We start from the raw sequence: 18,559 nt of genomic DNA on the forward strand, positions 1-18,559 counted from the left end.
CACTGACAATCCCTTAAAGAATGGTAATGACTTGAATCTATAAAGTCAAGGACAGAGTGGAACTGTAATATTATATTGGGCTGGAAGACAAGATGAGCAACGTTTACGTCTATGTTTCATATCATATGATATGATTAACTTTCATATTTAGTACATGAAAGTTACATATATTACTGGGTCTCTTTCCCTCTCAAACACTCCTCTCCTAGACTTAACTTTCTGGATTAATTGCTTTATTTTTTTGGTCCCATGTAATAATGATTTGCTTTATGGCTTTACAAACCATAAACCGTTTTAGTTGTTCGTGTCTATTTAATAGCCGCTCAATAATAATTTTGACAGATACAAGGCATGACATTCCTTACAGGCCACAAAAGCACATGATGCACGTCTTTTGTTTAGGTGGAAACAGCTACAAAACCCCCAAAATAAAATACATTTAAATAATATTACGATAAGAAAGTTATTGCCTTTTTGTCTGGCACCCAAAAGAAAAGAAAAAATAAAATAAATATAATAAAAGGGACCTCCATCGAAAGAAAAAAATAAGAACCAAAAAAAATATACAAAGGTGGCCCAAACTGTTTCTGAGTAGTGTGTTGCAAGCAAGGTGGTAGTATAGTTTTACAAACGAACCAAAGAACCCATGTTTGCGAGTTTTTTTTTCACGGTGTGATGTCCCAAGTTGTTGTTGATGTTTTGGAACTCCACTCTGTTCTTCCTCTCACCACTTCGGCTCCATCCTGGAGTCTGAGCAGATGCTGACATTCCACTTCACCGGCTGTCCCGAGGCTACCGATATCGCAGCCCGAAACCGCGGTGAGGGACTGGAGCACACTGTCTCTCCCACACTCCCTGCGATACTCCAGAGTCATGCTTTTCAGCTTCTGACTCTCCATCATCCCCACTGGAGCACTCTCCAGTATCCACCCGATGTACTTCACATTGTTAACGTGCTGGTTAACATCCAAGTCACTCCAACGCGGCTGCAAAAAGTTCATTACCAAACCTGTAAGAGACTCAAAAATTTACAGGCTTTGTTGAAACATAGAGTGAAGTATTTGTACTTACAGTGAGACCAGAACGAACATAGACAGCAGTTTTGTCATCAAGTTTTGTTAACTTTCTGCTGTCCTCGGCAAGGACTGGGTCTGAGTTAACAAAGTAAGGCTCTATCTCCCCTCGAACCTCTTCAGGAATCTTTGATAATCTTCTTGTCAGTTTATTCATCATCACCCACACACTGCAAAAAGAATAGTTTACACAACACGGAGATGATTATAACTCAATTATCAGATATCTAACCCAAGTAAACCAAAAAATAAAATCTAACCTTGATGCTCTTGTTAAAATCTCTCCAGTATTGCCATCCCGAACAAGCCAATCACGACGCATACCGTTCTTTCCAGACTGGCTCACCCATGTATCTACTTCCACAACATCTCCCCTATGAGGCAGATATTTGAATAAGCAAATGACTCACAAAGGAAGCAGTGATTCTCAGAGTTGTTTGAGAATAGCTTACCAAGTAGGATATTTATCAACGACAACCTGCATACGAGTAACAACCCATATCAAGTTCTTCTTAACCATCTCAGGAGTAGAACCAAACCCATCTCCAAGCAGCCCAGCAGTCTTAACATGGTTGAGTGCCGTTTCCTATCACAACCATAAGAGCAATACATATTTAAGTTTGTCCAGTAACAACAAGCGACTACAATCATAATCATAATCAGTACCTGTAAATGATTCATAACCGTTTCTATAGACGCAGAGCGATCAGCACCTATCTCATAAGACCGAATAGAAAAATTCTGACGGAACACAAGCCCATCCTGAACGATCCTCCCTAACCCAAACGGATCCATAATCACGTCAGAACGCCTCGGTTTCCAGTCGAGCATCATCCACTGCTTCTCAGCCGCCAAGAAGACGGTCGTGATGGCGGCGAGGAGCATGCTCCAGTCAGGCAGCTGGTTGATGAACGTCCTCGGTGCTGGTTGCGAAGTCTCGCTATCAGGCTTCAAGATCTCCACCGAGCCAGGGAGGCCGACTCTCTTGCCGTTGATCTTGGGTGGGGCCTGAGCGTTTGGTTTAACCTTCATCCTGGCGGAGTTCGGCGTGGGGGTGAGGCCGGAGAAGTTGGTGGAGGTGGTGACTTTGTTGGTTTTTGCGGTGGGGTCGAGGGGGGAAGATGGGAGAGGGAAGAATGAGGATGTAGCTGAGGTGGCCACCATGGCTGAGGAGGAGCTGAGCGTTCAAAGACACTATAAAAAAAAAAAACACCACAAAACAAAAAACAAAACACAACAAAGTGAGTCAAAGTTAACAATTAGCTAATCAATTAATCAACAAAAAAAAATGCTACAAAAAAAATAAAAATCAAAACTTTTTTTTTGTGTGTAACAAGTTGAGCTTATTATATCCAAATCGTTGCTGCGGAAAATAGTCATAGAGCATTCAGAATATTGTAACCTGAAGCTCAAAATCGCTATTTCAATTCAGAGCATTGAGGAAACCAAATTGAAGCAGAGAGAAAAAATCCAGATCTGAAATTTCAAACTACACAAAGGTAAACCGATAAAAATCAGATTTTTTTTTTTTTCAAAAAAGATAATTCGAATATAATCATTTTCGATAAAGCATTGAATTTGAAAGGAATCAGATTAGGAATCCGAAGCAAGCGATGAAGAGATTAAGGAAGAACACACGAAGAAGAGAGAGATGGTACCACCTTCAGGTGTAGAAAGGAGGGATGAAAATCACCAAAAAAAAATGGTAACGCTAATTATCTCCTTTCCTTCTTCGGTTGTGCCTCCCTCACGATCTCCTCTCCTCTCCTCCTTTTGTTTAAACTTTTATTTTCTCAATACTTTTTTTTTACTTTTTGTTTGCGATTCTCAATACTTTTTTTTGTACAAAGAAAATATTTAAAAATTTGGGCGTGGAGAGAGAGAGAGAGAGAGAGAGAGAGCTAAAAAAAGGGGAGAGAGAGTCTGTGTAGGGTGGGGTGTGAGAGAGAGAGATGTGGCCGAGAGGCCTTTTCTTATATAAATTGCATCCCCCTTCTTCCTTCTTCTTCTTCTTCTTCCTTTCTCCATCCTTCTCGTAGTTTCAAACCCATATTTTTAAATTACTTACATTTCCAATTATACCCTTTTCTTGTTAAAAGATTGTTAACCTAACTAGGCTAATCTATTCAATTTTTATATATATGTTTTCCACATTGGTCACTCGTTATGTAAGCACGCAAAGGCTTGATCACTTGCTTCCGTGGAAATTTCGTTTGGATTTGATTTCCTCCCTATATGTGAGGATTGCTAATCACACTAACCAATCAACATGTTGTTGTGGAGAAAGAGACGTATATCAGATTGTATTTAGCAGAGAATTGTCAACTTTGGCACCGACGTTTTGTAATAATAGCTGAGTGGGCTGAGTTGAGTGCACAACAACAAGGTACATATGTGCTTTTACTCTTTTGTATTTTATCAAAGCTCAATTGAAGCAACATTTGTACAAAACCTAACGTTATGTATTTCTAACAGCTCACTATACGTTTTTTTGTAGAACGTGAAGTCAACCGTTGGACTTATAAATTTGTTTCGCCTGAAACATTATTCTAGACTATATTTAATATTCATAGAAAATAATTTTTGTAAAACATACCTACTAACCTAAAGGAGAAAAAAGCGATACAAATTAAGGTATGCAGCGTTAGTATTATCCATTCATATGCCCTCCCTTCTTTGTCACTCTCCACAATTGTATAGGTTGTCCTTGGGATTGTAGTCTCTTGAAGTATTGACCACGGTTGCAACTGCACATGTGCCTCCTTGATAGGGCATGTGTAGAGTCTAGTAATGCGTAGCGTGTTGGAGAATGTGATGCTGAATATACATTTGTGGACATACTTTGTCAGTGTGCGCATAGTTTTTGCTTTTTGATTTTGTATTGTATATGAAAATGTCAGCAATTCATAGAGGTGTCAACTGGGCGGGCTGAACATGGGCTAGTCCAGTCCAATTCATTTTGAGCGGGTTATGGACGTGCCCAATTAATAAATGGTCCAACTTGACAAAAGATCAATTGGTACATGGTCCAATTGGACGAAGACCAAATGGACAATGGATGTCCATGGGCTTACTAAAACATGTTTTTATGGGTTTAACAAAAGAAAACATAACTTTACAATTTAACCCAAAACAATAGTTTTATCGTTAAAATAAAAAATTCACGATTTTGACGGAAAACATAATTTCACAATTTTGAGAAAAATGTATTTCATTAATTTGGCGGGAAAATGCAATTTATCGGTTTTGGCGGGAAAACACAATTTATCGGTTTTGGCGGGAAAACACAATTTTTCGATTTTGGCGGCAAAACACAATTTCTCGGTTTTTGCAGCAAAACACAATTTCTCGATTTTGGCGGCAAAACGCAATTTCTCGGTTTTGGCGGGAAAACGCAATTTCTCGGTTTTGGCGGGAAGCCGCAACTTTTCGGTTTTGGCGGGAAAATGCAATTTCTCGATTTTGGCGGGAAAACGCAATTTCTCGGTTTTGGCGGGAAAACGTAATTTCTCGGTTTTGGCGGGAAAACGCAATTTTTCGGTTTTGGAAGGAAAACACAATTTCTCGGTTTTGGCGGGAAAACACAATTTCTCGGTTTTGGCGGGAAAACGCAATTTTTTTGGTTTTGGCGGGAAAAACAATTTTTCGGTTTTGGCGGAAAAACGTAATTTTTCGGTTTTGGCGGGAAAACATAATTTCTCGGTTTTGGTGGGAAAACGTAATTTTTGCGGTTTTGGCAGAAAGACGCAATTTTCGGTTTTGGCTGGAAAACACAATTTCTCGGTTTCAGCGGGAAAACACAATTTCTCGGTTTCGGTGGAAAAGCGTAATTTCTCGGTTTTGGCGAAAAAATGCAATTTTCGGTTTTGGCGGGAAAACGCAATTTCTGGTTTTGGCGGGAAAACGCAATTTCTCGGTTTCGACGGAAAAAATGAAATTTCTCGATTTTGAAAGGAAAACATAGTTTTACAGTTTTGACAAGAAAAAAAATACTTTTATAATTTTGGAAAGTAAACCTAATTTCAAAATTTTAGAAATAAGATCTAAACTAATAATTAAAAAATAATTATAAATTTTATTGGGTGTCCATGGGCTTGCCCATTTGGACATGGTCTCTACTGGTCTTGGACATTTGTTTCGACCATTGTCCAATATGGACCACCCATTAGTGCCAAAAACTGAAATGGTTCAATTGGTCGTGCCCATTTGGACCATGGACGGACCATTCGTCAGCTATAGCAATTCACGATTCATGTAGGAAATTTATGATGAATACCTTGTAGATACGTATGATTAATAAGTCTACTATGTCCTATCACCTTGTCGATCAATATCTTAGCTATAGGCTAGTTGTAGTTTTAATTCGCTGTGGCCTATCTTTTATCCGACTAATAGAAAATTGTCATTTTAAATCTAGTATCTTTTAATTAAAAAAACCAAAATAATTTGACAAATTATATTATTTTTTCAAAATAAAATTTAAAAATAAATAAAAATAATATATAAAAAACGAATTCAAAAAAAAAAATGTTGTCAACAAAACACTAAACCCTAAACTATAATACTAAACTCTAAACTCAAATTCTAAACCCTAAATCCTTGGTTAAACCCTAAACCCTTGGAAAAACACTAAACATGTTGTCAACAAAACACTAAACCCTAAACTCTAATCCTACACCCTAAACCTCTGGGAAAACCTTAAACCCTTGGGTAAACCCTAAACCATTGGGTAAACCCTAAACCCTTAGGTAAACCCTAAACTCTTGAAAAAACACTAAACATTTGGATAAATTCTAAATTATAAATCTTAAACACTAAACTCTAAATCTTAAAAATAAATATTTTTTTTAAATAATCTTTTTTTAGAACTATTGTTATTTTTATTTATTTAATTTTTTATTTTTTATTTTAAAAGCATAATATAATTTGGCAAGTTATTTTGTTTCTTTAATTAAAAGATACTAGATCTAAAATGATAACTTTCTATTGGTTGGTGAACCAAATAAAAAGTCTTTTCTTTTTATGCTTATTTTGTTACTCCGTGTTTTTATCATTCGTTATGTAAATTTCGTGATTTTCATAGTACTAACTTGGTTATTAATAAAAGGGATACATAAAATTAAAGGAATGATATGTGGACCACCTATTGTGAGCTGCTGTGGCTCAGAGACAGCTTCATTTTAGCTCGCTAGCGTTGTCTTCCAGTGTCGCTCCGTGCGTTTGTCGTTGGTAAGGATGGGTTAATAAAATTCTACATGTTTAACCAAAAAAAAAAAAATCAAAGGAATGATTCTATGTAGAATGATAAACAAATGGAATAGATTTGGTGGAATAAGAATTCCATACATTCACGAACCTTTATAATGAAGAACAAATGAAATTAAAACTAAAATTGTTAGTAAAATAAGAGTTCTAATCATTTCATACATTCACAAACTTTTTAAACGAGAAGCAAATGGAATAGAAAGAAAAAAACAACGGAATAGATTTTACAAAAAATACATTTTAAGTCTCATTCCAAAAAGTAGATATGGAAAATTAATTTCAAGAGTTTTTTTTTTTGTAATTGGTAAATAGTTTTAGAATTCTATGAAATGATATATTAGAAACAAATTTATTCCATGCATCATCATTTGAGTTGTTGCAGCCAAAGTTATTCGAAAATGAAAACTTTATTAACTACAAAACTCTTTTTAATCATTCACCAGTTAATTCATATTTTTGTTTGTAGAATGTAACCAAATATCAATTTTAAAACAAATTTTCAATATAAATAAAATGTTAATAAAGTACTTAGATTTTATAAAAAATCTTACAATTGAGTAGTGCTCCAATCAGGAAGCGAGGAGGAGATAAAGGATAGAACCCAAGTAAAGCCGATAAGGTCCAACACAGTAGAAAACACACTCGTCTCCTTCCTCCTATCTTCAACAATGGCGATGACCCCCGTCGCTGCATCATCTCCAGTCTCAACATATCGTCTCTTCCGCCCCGACTTCATTCCCAAGCCTCCGTTCCTCTCCTTCACCACCAAACGGAGCAGAGCCGCGTCGCACCGTTTCACCGTCCGCGCCTCCGCGAATGCTATCGTCGAATCACCAAACGGAGTAGCTGCTTCGAGCTCAGACATCGATAGCTCCGACTACGGACGAAAGTTCTTCCCTTTGGCCGCCGTCGTTGGCCAGGTCAGAGAATTCTCGAATTGCTGCAATTGTGAATCACAGTGGTCTCTTATCAAGTGAAGATGCGTTTAGATTCGATGAAATTAGGGTTTGGATAATGTAAAATGTGCAGGCTTTGAGTTGATTACGTAGGACCGCGAAAATCCTGTTTGAAAATTACGAAACATAAAGCATATGAACGAATTACGAAACATAAAGCATATGAAAGATAATATAAAGACTGAAAAACGTTTAAAAAATCTTAAGGAAATAGACGAAATTCACGGAGTAGAGATTTGATCTATTTCCTTAACTCAATAAATCGCCAGTAATGTGTGACGGTTTTATGCGATTTTTGAATCCCAGGATACAACCGTGATGAGATTGTTTCGCAACACCCGAAACAGAATCAGATTACTCTCTTTTGTTGTTTCTGTTGTTATAGGAAGGAATAAAGACTGCTCTTTTACTTGGGGCGGTTGATCGTGAGATCGGAGGGATTGCTATTTCAGGTCGTAGAGGGACTGCTAAAACAATCATGGCTCGTGGGCTTCATGCCATCCTCCCTCCTATTGAAGTTGTTGTTGGCTCTATCTCAAACGCTGACCCTGCCTGCCCTGATGAGTAAGAACCTCAAAACTCCAACCTTTTTTCTCTTCTTCCTCCCCACTTCAGGACCTTATGTCTTGTCTATGTAGGTGGGAAGACGAACTAGCTGAGAAAGTTGAGTACAATGCTGATAATACCGTTAAGACTGAGATTGTCAAATCTCCTTTCATTCAGGTATATTTAGTTTTTATGAGTCATTCATTACATCTATTCAGGAATAGTTTTCTTTTTTTACTTAAATGGTTTTTTTTTTCTGTCATTATAGATTCCTTTAGGAGTTACAGAGGACAGGCTTATTGGGTCTGTTGATGTTGAGGAGTCTGTGAAAAGAGGGACAACTGTTTTCCAGCCTGGTCTTTTGGCGGAAGCACATAGGGGAGTGCTGTATGTTGATGAGATCAATCTGTTAGACGAGGGGATTAGTAATCTGCTTCTCAATGTATTGACGGATGGTGTTAATATAGTTGAAAGAGAAGGAATCAGCTTTAGGCATCCGTGTAAGCCGCTATTGATTGCTACTTATAACCCTGAAGAAGGTGCTGTTCGAGAGCACTTGCTAGACCGTGTCGCCATCAACTTAAGGTATTTCTGGAGTTTTTTTTTTAATCTTAAGAGTGAAAAAATATGACCTGTTTCTTTCTCTTTTTACATGATGATGTTAACATTTGCAGTGCAGACCTTCCCATGAGTTTTGAAGATCGAGTTGCAGCAGTTGGTATTGCCACACAGTTTCAGGAACGCAGTGATGAGGTTTTTAGAATGGTGGATGAAGAGACTGAAACAGCAAAGACGCAGGTACTTTTAAATCAATTAAGATTCAAAGGGTTGCTAAAATGCCCCTTCAGCAAAAAGTGGATGGGATGCTATGCTTCTTATCAAACTTTTCTCAGCCATAACTCAGTGCATTTTCTCTGTCTACAGATTATATTGGCTAGAGAATACTTGAAAGATGTCAAGATAACTAAAGATCAATTGAAGTATCTGGTTTTGGAAGCTATGCGAGGTGGTTGTCAGGTGTTATGCAAATTCTTATTTACTTTGTGTGTATGGAATAATCACTGTATTGTAACGTATTCCTGCAAGAATGAAAACCATTTAATAACCCGTCCTCCATAACATATATTATGATGCAGGGACACCGAGCCGAGCTATATGCTGCCCGTGTGGCGAAGTGCTTAGCTGCACTCGAAGGGAGAGAAAAAGTCACCATTGACGACCTCAGAAAGGCCGTTAAGTACTCTTATTGAACATTTTAACAGAAATTTAATTTGGCATTTTAGAATGACACATTTTAATGATTTGGATTGAGTATTTATATCATTCTCCGGATATTGATTGTCAGTTGCTGTCTAATTCAATAGGTTGAACTGGTCATTCTTCCTCGTTCAGACGTAGTTGAGAATCCACCACCTGATCAAGAGAACCAACCACCGCCTCCTCCACCTCCTCCACAAAGTAATGATGCTGGAGAAGAACAAAATGAAGAAGATCAAGAAGAAGAAGAAGAGGTCAGTGGATTAGGCTTACATTATTTCTCTTGTTGGACACACTAACTAGGTTCTCTAAAGTATACATCCTTCACCGATGTAGGATGAAAACAATGAAGAAAACGAAAATGAGCAGCAACAGGATCAAATACCTGACGAGTTTATATTTGACGCTGAGGGCGGTCTGGTGGACGAGAAACTCCTCTTCTTTGCTCAACAGGCTCAAAGACGTAAGGGTAAAGCTGGAAGAGCAAAGAATGTCATATTCTCAGAAGATAGAGGACGCTATATCAAGCCAATGCTTCCAAAGGTTTGCTCTCTTGGTCCATCTTAATCTGGCTAGTTGAATTTATTGTAGAGTGTTACCTTGATTCCCACATGAGTAGTGAGGCTCCCAAATGGCCACTTGAATCTCGATAAATAGGAGTGATTAGGCTCCCAAACATGCATAGTCCTTTTGACAGATTCTACTATGACAGGGTCCAGTAAAAAGATTAGCAGTGGATGCAACCCTTAGAGCGGCTGCACCATACCAGAAATTGCGCAGAGAGAAAGATATTTCAGGAACTAGGAAAGTCTTTGTCGAGAAAACAGATATGAGGGCCAAAAGAATGGCAAGGAAAGCTGGAGCCCTGGTATTGAATCTTCTCCATTCATTTCTTTTGAAAGATTATATAAATTTAACACTTTCCTTGAGTCAGAATGATTCTCACTTTGGCATGATGAATAAAAGTATGGAAAATGGGTGAAGAAACTTGATATAGATGCAGGATTGTCATATCGCTTCTATGATGTGGTTTATTCATATATATATATATGATTACGCATCTGGCTTACCATTGTTGTATGTCAGGTTATTTTCGTGGTTGACGCAAGTGGCAGCATGGCGTTGAACCGTATGCAAAACGCCAAAGGTGCTGCACTCAAACTGCTAGCAGAGAGCTATACTAGCAGGGATCAGGTAAACAGGTTACTCTATTGAACAGAAAACATGATTGTTGATTGTTGATCTGTTGGGCCTTTGGGATGAGACTCAAACTCCATTAAAAATGGTATAGGTTGCGATTATTCCATTCAGAGGAGATGCTGCGGAAGTGCTATTGCCCCCATCTAGATCAATTGCAATGGCAAGAAATCGTCTTGAGAGACTTCCTTGTGGTGGTGGTTCTCCTCTTGCCCATGGTCTAACCACGGTATGCCAATAACTATTTAATCATCATTATGTGTGTGTCAGCAAAATAATAATATCTAAGTTGATTCTCATCAGGCGGTAAGAGTAGGACTTAACGCAGAGAAGAGTGGTGATGTGGGGCGTATAATGATCGTTGCAATAACCGATGGGCGAGCTAACATAACACTGAAAAGATCAACTGATCCAGAGGGTATTGCCCCAGATGCTCCTAGACCCTCCTCCCAAGAATTGAAGGTAAGAAAAAAAGAAGCTTCTTATGATATATGAAAGAAGCTAGTGATTAAACTATTGATGGTTTTTGTAGGATGAGATTCTGGAAGTTGCTGGGAAGATATACAAGGCTGGGATGTCTCTACTAGTGATAGATACAGAGAACAAGTTTGTTTCAACTGGTTTTGCCAAGGAGATCGCAAGAGTTGCTCAAGGTTTGTATCTGCAACTGGTTCAACAGAGATTGTATACGTTTTTTTTTATCTTAGAACAGAAAAAAAATCTCACCGTTGGAATGTTTTTTTTTTTTTTTGTGGCAGGAAAATATTACTACTTGCCAAATGCTTCGGATGCTGTCATCTCGGCCACCACTAAAGATGCGTTATCAGCTCTGAAGAACTCTTAAACCTCACTACTTTGTCTGCAATACTTTGGTTTATGATTCCGGTTTACATATTGTACATTCTAATTTACTTTTTGACCCAACCAACCAACCAACACATTCTAATTCATCAAACATGGAAAAGATTAAAGAGAGAATGAAATGTTATATTTGATATACAGCATCCAATTCTAAACCGGAGATCTTCCTTGAAACAACCAATTATAAACCGGACATCTCAAATCCATTCTAAACCGGAGTAAAAGGAAGCGGGGAGTTCGAGGAGGTTCAGAAGAATAGTTGGTTTGCAGTAGGAGGAAACCAAACCAAATTGATTCATCAGCTATGAAATCTCTTCGCTTGATTTCGACAGCTCCTTCGATTCCTTCTCTTTCTCGAACTCGAGTTATCTTCAAGGTTGCAGCAAAGAGATGCGGTGGTGGTTTTGCGACTATGTCTCTGAATGCAAACCCAGAGAAGAGCTCGAGTTCTTCTCACGGTAGGGCATCGATCAGTGTCTTGGAAGATCAATCCATCAGCAGCTTCAAGATGAAACTTGGCAGCTCTGTTTCTTCTCCTCCGCGTTTAATCAATCCATTGGCCAAGACGATGAGTAGGAGCGATCAGGCGTTTCTTCTCTTGGCCTTCATCGCTTGCACGGTAAAAAGACCATAACTCTTATTTTCTTTGTTTTGTTTTAAAGTTTGTGTTTTGATGTGCTGCAGACTTCAGTTGCTTTCACAAGTTTTGTGCTTACAGCAGTTCCCACACTTCTGGTAACTCTCTCCGTCTCTTTTATTACAAGTTAGAAAAGCTTATTTGTATCCCAGTACTCTTGTTTCTTTTGTACAATATTGCTTCATCACTCATTTGAGAGTAGTTGTGATGTGCAACTTCCACACTTGCTGCTAGGTAAACGTTAACACTGAAACCAACCACACAAGAGTGCAGTAATAGATAGTACATTGAACTCATACCCTTGCTTCAGTCTTTTTTTGTTTTTTGTTTTTCTCAGCTCAGTGTTTGTATTTTTTTTTTGCTCTTGAATTGATATCTATTTCAAAAACAATTTATTTTATTATCATATCCCTACTCAGGCCATGGGCAGAGCTGCGTCTTCCTTTGCTAAGCTAGCTGACACCGCCCGCCAAGAACTCCCTAGTACTTTGGCAGCCATAAGGCTCTCCGGCATGGAAATAAGCGATCTTACTCTTGAATTAAGTGAGTTAAGGTAATCTCACTAAACGCTCTTTTCTTTTCTTATCACCCCAAAGCTATACATGTTTCAACAGTTGCTTAAGAATGGTTACCCTTTTCATCTGGTCGATATCATGATTGTGGTGTGAAAATGGTTTCAGCCATGAAGTTACTGATGGGGTAAACAAATCAGCTAAAGCGGTCCAAGCAGCTGAAGCTGGAATCCGACAGATTGGGACACTTGCACACCAGCAAACTCTCTGTAACCTTCTCTCTCTTTATCTTTTTTTTTTTTTTTATCTGTTATTAGTGGCAACAGCAGCAAGTTAGTTGTGATCTAATGCCGACCGTTGATATTGGTTTGTTCAGCAATGATTGACGAGAGAGCAAGTTTACCAGAAATATCACTGCAACCGGTTGTGGCTGGTGCAGCTAAGAAGACTTCTCACGCAATAGGCAGAGCATCCAAGACACTTATGAACATTATCACCGGAGGTGACAAGGACGAAGATTCTTCCTAACACGTTTTTAAGCTATCACTGTAGTTCCTTTGTTGCAAGTTATGAGTATTTTAAAGAAATAACACATCGTAAGACACAATACAACAAAGAGATCGAAGACGAAGTAGAAACACTTACTGTCTTTTTTGGGGGGGTAATTATTTCTTCTTTATGAGTCTATTAAACTCGTTAATTCAGTACCTCCACCTAAATTCCGGTTTATAATTGTACTAGGAATCATAATAAGATGAGATTGGGCCCACTTTGAAAATTTAATGTTCGTATGGGCCAAATAAGGCCCATCTAACTTTTAAATGAACAGTGTGAAACCATTGACAGAGCTTCTTTATCCGTTTATCGTCTTCATCCGCCTATCACCAGTTTTTTTCACACCTTTCTCTCTCTCTCTCTCTACAATCTCTTAACGGCTTTCACTTCATCCTGTCAATGGTCAGAAGACTTAGCTTTCGAATTTAGCCGAGAGCATGTCTTCTTGTCTTCTTCCTAACTTCAAGTGCCAACCTGATTCGTTCTCTATTCACTTCAGAACCTCTTACCCTGTCTGTAAGTATTATCTTCTTCTTTCTCTCTCTCTCTCATTTACATTCCAATGTTGAATTTTTGAATATTTCCAGCATCTTCCTCCTGTTGTTGGAAACTGCAGGGTTTAGTCTCTTTAGTTCTGAGTGTATATTAGGCTAGAGCTTCCCTTATGTTTGAATAGTATCCAATTCTATTTTTTAGTTGATAGGGTGATAGAATCTCAACTTCTGTGGTTCACAACCAAAGATTACAAAAATATATATTTTTTTTTCTCATCTTAAATCAGTGTGAGACAATTATCTGATTTCTCAAATGTTTGTATGTTGGAACATGCAGCAAAACACAGTAAAGGTTCAGTCTTCTTCCAACCCCAATGTGCAGTATCCACTTCCCCGCCGTTGTTAACTTCTACGCTTGATGTGTCCAAGCTTACACTACCCTCTTTCGATACCAATTCAGATTCCAGAACTTCAGACCGACAATGGAATTATACACAAACCATTGGTCCTTCCACTGAGGTAGCTAAACATTCTTATATTAACATCTCTCTCACTCACGTCTAGTAATATTATTGTAAATTTGTAGGCTAAGTACTTAGAAGCTTTAGCTTCTGAAACACTTCTCACAAGCGATGAAGCAGTTGTCGCGGCAGCAGCAGCTGAAGCACTCGCCCTTGCCAGAGCCGCTCTCAAAGTTGCCAAAGATGCCACTTTATTTAGTAACACTCACAACGCGAAACCATCAGTTTCGTCATCAGCACCCGACAAACGCTCAAAATGGGACCAGTTTACCGAGAAGGAACGTGCTGGCATATTGGGACACCTAGCGGTTTCAGACACTGGAGTTGTGAGCGATAGAATCACCGCACATGCACCTCCTGAATGTAACAAAGAGCCGCCTGATGATTTAAATCCAGAGAAACAAGATGTTGAGCCTCTGGAGGAGGAGGAGGAGGAGCTTGTTGCAGTGAGTTCAGCTGTGAGATCTACGCGCCAGACCGAAAGGAAAGCTAGGAGGGCTAAAGGGCTGGAGAAAACTGCATCAGGTATGCAGTCGTCTGTTAAGACTGGTTCCAGCTCTAGAAAGAAACGTGTTGCTTCACAGGAGATTGACCATAATGATCCTCTGCGTTATCTAAGAATGACAACTAGCAGTTCCAAGCTTCTCACTGCCAGAGAAGAACAACAGCTGTCTGAAGGCATACAGGTTTGTGATTGATATTCTAAATTGTAAACTAGCCACTTCCCTTTCTATACATGATGGCTCCTAATAGTCAGATAAATATAAACTCATCCTTCGTAGGTTTCTAGATTCTAGGGGAAAGGGATGTTTGGAAAGTCTTTTAAAAATGTTTGAGAATGATGAAATTAGGTAGGCCTGGGATGTTGAACCAAACCAAAATTTCGGTTAGAAGTTTGGTTTGATTCGGTAGGTTTCTTTGAAAAATCGGTTTTCGGTCCAGTTCGGAAATAGGTTACTTCAATTTTCTTCTTAAAAAAAGAATTATACCCAAACCATACCAAAAACAAACCGAACTAACCAAATTTTAAATCAAACTAACCAAATTTATCCGAAATTTTAACCGAATTATCCAAAATTTTAATAAAATCTAACCAAAATCAAAACTTTTGGTGGGATTTTCAAAAACCTAACTAAGCGAATACCGAACCAAAACGAACTTTATTTCGGGTTAATTCGATAAGATTTATGTTGAATTAACCGAAAACTGAACCCTAACCAAACCCCAGGCCTAAACTTAGTGAGATTTCAGTTTTGAACATTTTTTTTCTTTTTATGTGTAACTCTTCTTGTCTTCTGTATGGTGGTTTCATGATCACAAACTTTGGCTATTTCTTTAGGACCTTCTGAAGTTGGAAAGACTCCAAGCAGAGCTTACTGAGCGTTGTGGCCATCAGCCAACTTTTTCACAGTGGGCATCTGCTGCTGGAGTCGATCAAAAAACTTTAAGGAAACGTATAACTCACGGCACACAATGCAAGGACAGAATGATTAAAAGCAACATTCGTCTCGTCATTTCAATTGCAAAGAATTACCAAGGAGCTGGAATGGACTTCCAAGATCTTGTCCAGGTTCGAGTTTTTCGCTCCTTATCCGTTGTGTAATATAATTACATCTGTTAACAGTACTGATGAAAGTGATAAGTACTGTGACACTATGCTCACAGGAAGGATGTAGAGGGCTTGTGAGGGGAGCAGAGAAGTTTGATGCTACGAAGGGATTTAAATTTTCAACTTATGCACATTGGTGGATCAAGCAAGCTGTGAGGAAGTCTCTCTCTGATCAGTCCAGAATGATAAGATTGCCTGTAAGTCGCCGCAATTATTTTAATAAATGTTCTGATGATACAAATTTTGATGGGATGACTTGGCAGTTTCACATGGTGGAAGCAACGTACAGGGTGAAAGAGGCAAGAAAGCAACTGTACAGTGAAACAGGTAAGCAGCCAAAGAATGAAGAAGTCGCAGAGGCTACAGGGCTGTCCATGAAGAGGCTCATGGCGGTTCTACTCTCTCCTAAGCCTCCAAGGTCGCTAGACCAGAAGATCGGAATCAATCTGAACCTCAAACCTTCGGTTTGTCCTACTGACATAACAAATCACAGTCTTCTTCTTGTTTTGAGTAAATATGACATTATGAGTGTTGTGAATGCAGGAAGTGATATCAGATCCTGAAGCGGAAACTTCAGAGGATATACTGATGAAGCAGTTCATGAGGGAGGACTTGGACAAAGTTCTGGACTCGTTGGGTACGAGGGAGAAGCAGGTGATACGTTGGAGATTTGGGATGGAGGATGGGAGGATGAAGACGTTGCAAGAGATTGGTGAGACGATGGGTGTGAGCCGGGAGAGGGTGAGGCAGATAGAATCTTCGGCTTTCAGGAAGCTCAAGAACAAGAAGAGAAACTACCATTTGCAGCAGTACTTAGTTGCACAAACAAAAGAATCATAATCACAAAAGAATCATAATCATTTTATCATTTGCTGAGGCATGTGTTGTGCATAGAAACCGAGTTAAATTCATTTCACAAGCAGTAACAATTTTTTTTAGCATTTACACTCTCGTTTATATTACAGTACTTGTCATTTTTAATATCACATTATCAATCATCTATCTAAACATAATTCAACAAATAATTATACAAAATACAAATGATTATAAATAATTAAAGTGATAAATGTTACATTGAAATTGAAAATATTATCTAATTTGAAATGGAGTGTTATCTAATTGCCAAAAAAAAAAAAGAGAATAGTATTTTTGTGGAGGCCAGATGCACTCTTTATTTCCATAGCAGGTGAAATCATAAACTATATAAATGTCACACTTTCTAAAGACAAATAAAAAAATAAACAACTTATTTGCACTTCAAAAGTGGAAACAAATAAACAGGAAAATTACATGGTAGCAACATTGACCCAGAAAAAACTTGTTCATGTATATAAATAAAACTAATTAAAAACGTTTTGGAAAATTAAGAAGAGGCATTAGCGTCAAAAACTGTATAGGTTTTATGTTTTACTATAAAGTTTAAAAGCTGTATAAACTTTCTTAAAATTATCTAATAATTCTTTTACGTTCATATTTTCATACATTTTATATTTACTAGGTCCGTGTCCGTGCTACGCACGGATTGTTGTGTCTATGTTAAATGTTTACTTTAATTTTGTATTTAGTTTTCTTAACATAATCTGTAAATATTTTTGTACTAACTTAATTTGTATATTTCTAACAACTTTATTTTTTTATTTGACGTATATTTGAAATATGAAATTCTATCTTTTTTAGCGCATATTCTACACTAAAAAGAGTAATGTAGTTTGGTTTTGTGTATTATGTATATATTCTTATTTGGTATTATGTAGTTGACAACATGGTCTTTCAATGCTGTTTTTATAGATAATCAATTAAAATTAGTCTGAAAACGTGAAACTAAATTTAAAATTTATCTCAATTTTGTAAAAAAAAAAAAGTTCAAATATATCAAAATTATTCAATGATTAGGGTTATATCATAAAGCTATCTTAACATGAACGCATGTGTTAGCAAAGTTGTTCAGTGCTTCTATTAGACAATGGCCTTAGTATTCAAAAAATATGATTGTTACCTATGATTATTTTATATGAAACATTAACCGGTAGTTGTTGCTATAGATAAGAGAAACGTGCTAGAGAATTGCCAACTGTGGCGAGGTTATAAAGGCAATGAGATAGCTTGTTTGCTCTTTGCAGGCCCGTCTCATGGAGATTGAGGGTCCAGTGCTAGTCCAAATTTTTTTACAAATGTTATTTAATAAAGTAAAATCATTAAAATTATTAGGTCATGTTTTGTAATGGTTTAAAAAATTTAGGGCCCTAAATTCTAAAGAAAATTAGTAAAAGTTGGGCCCTGTGCATTTACTCCATGGGCACACTCTCAAATTCGGGTCTGACTCTTTGTAGAGAAGGCAAAGTTACCTAGCTTTACATCCCTGTGAACAATGCCTTTTTCAATGGAGAACGGAAACAATTTAATTGGTTAGTTAAGTGACTGAAGTATGAATGCTGAAAAAGTAGTTTTAAATTTCGTAACCTCTACACACAGATTGAGTATTCATATTGTTTGTAATATGTATTTTTTAAACATTTATTTGTAATATTATGTTGCATTAGTATTAGTTATATTATTACATTTCTTCACTCTTTTGCTGTTTAGAAAAAAAGTAATGAAAACATTTGTGATTTAATAAATATTAATATAGGTAACAATGTAACATGTAGATTAAATATATGTGAAAAGGGGACGGGTGTAGATAATTAGAATTGCTTGTGTTTTCTGAATCAATTCGGGTGAACATGACTGTATAACCCAAAGAGTGAATCTAATGAGTTTGTTTTTTTTTTTGACATCATCTAATGAGTTTGTTAAGTTGATAATTCACATGAGTTAGACATGATGATAATATTAAGAGCACGTCATCACCTTCTTCTTTTAGGATTAGAGGTTAATCAGTTATAAATTTTTGATATCACCTGATGAGCATTGAGAGACACCAAGCTATATGCACCTCACCCATGTAATATCCAAAAAATAATTATGAACAAATCAAGCAACGAAGTTCTATTCAAGTTAGGAAAGTATTGGCAGGCTTTTCCGATATGGAATTATTTTGAAGAGTCTCTATTAATTACGGAGACATACAGCAGCT

The 18,559-nt window shown here is 37.5% G+C and overlaps 4 protein-coding genes and 1 long non-coding RNA gene across 5 annotated transcripts; 4 read left to right on the forward strand and 1 right to left on the reverse strand.

Annotated features, from left to right (window-relative positions):
* Positions 1-429: 429 nt before the first annotated feature.
* Positions 430-2,237, reverse strand: LOC106415535 (palmitoyl-acyl carrier protein thioesterase, chloroplastic). Its single transcript, XM_013856282.3, has 5 exons — positions 1,740-2,237; positions 1,526-1,659; positions 1,334-1,447; positions 1,072-1,243; positions 430-986 (listed from the first exon to the last, which is right to left on the reverse strand). The coding sequence occupies exons 1-5, from the start codon at positions 2,235-2,237 to the stop codon at positions 666-668; spliced, it is 1,239 nt and encodes a 412-aa protein (XP_013711736.1). The 3' UTR covers positions 430-665.
* Positions 2,238-2,262: 25 nt separating this feature from the next.
* LOC125587429 lies at positions 2,263-3,947 on the forward strand. The gene is made up of 3 exons (XR_007323698.1): positions 2,263-2,572; positions 2,666-3,459; positions 3,571-3,947. It is a non-coding gene; the product is annotated as an uncharacterized LOC125587429 (long non-coding RNA).
* Positions 3,948-6,892: 2,945 nt separating this feature from the next.
* LOC106414583 (magnesium-chelatase subunit ChlD, chloroplastic) lies at positions 6,893-11,291 on the forward strand. The gene is made up of 15 exons (XM_013855214.3): positions 6,893-7,258; positions 7,680-7,858; positions 7,933-8,017; positions 8,109-8,425; positions 8,515-8,638; positions 8,765-8,857; positions 8,977-9,072; positions 9,205-9,351; positions 9,434-9,640; positions 9,810-9,965; positions 10,184-10,291; positions 10,389-10,523; positions 10,598-10,756; positions 10,827-10,947; positions 11,053-11,291. The coding sequence occupies exons 1-15, from the start codon at positions 7,007-7,009 to the stop codon at positions 11,136-11,138; spliced, it is 2,265 nt and encodes a 754-aa protein (XP_013710668.1). The 5' UTR covers positions 6,893-7,006; the 3' UTR covers positions 11,139-11,291.
* A 163-nt stretch (positions 11,292-11,454) lies between these two features.
* Positions 11,455-13,004, forward strand: BNAC05G06180D. The gene is made up of 5 exons (XM_013855216.3): positions 11,455-11,774; positions 11,840-11,890; positions 12,212-12,345; positions 12,473-12,573; positions 12,681-13,004. Exons 1-5 carry the CDS (start codon positions 11,460-11,462, stop codon positions 12,830-12,832), a joined length of 753 nt encoding a protein of 250 aa, XP_013710670.1. The 5' UTR covers positions 11,455-11,459; the 3' UTR covers positions 12,833-13,004.
* A 117-nt stretch (positions 13,005-13,121) lies between these two features.
* LOC106414584 (RNA polymerase sigma factor sigB) lies at positions 13,122-16,424 on the forward strand. The gene is made up of 7 exons (XM_013855215.3): positions 13,122-13,375; positions 13,691-13,872; positions 13,940-14,560; positions 15,214-15,444; positions 15,540-15,680; positions 15,747-15,947; positions 16,027-16,424. Exons 1-7 carry the CDS (start codon positions 13,297-13,299, stop codon positions 16,321-16,323), a joined length of 1,752 nt encoding a protein of 583 aa, XP_013710669.2. The 5' UTR covers positions 13,122-13,296; the 3' UTR covers positions 16,324-16,424.
* Positions 16,425-18,559: the final 2,135 nt, after the last annotated feature.

The sequence above is a fragment of the Brassica napus genome, chromosome C5 (genome assembly GCF_020379485.1).
Source record: "Brassica napus cultivar Da-Ae chromosome C5, Da-Ae, whole genome shotgun sequence".
In the NCBI taxonomy this organism is placed as follows: Eukaryota; Viridiplantae; Streptophyta; class Magnoliopsida; order Brassicales; family Brassicaceae; genus Brassica; species Brassica napus.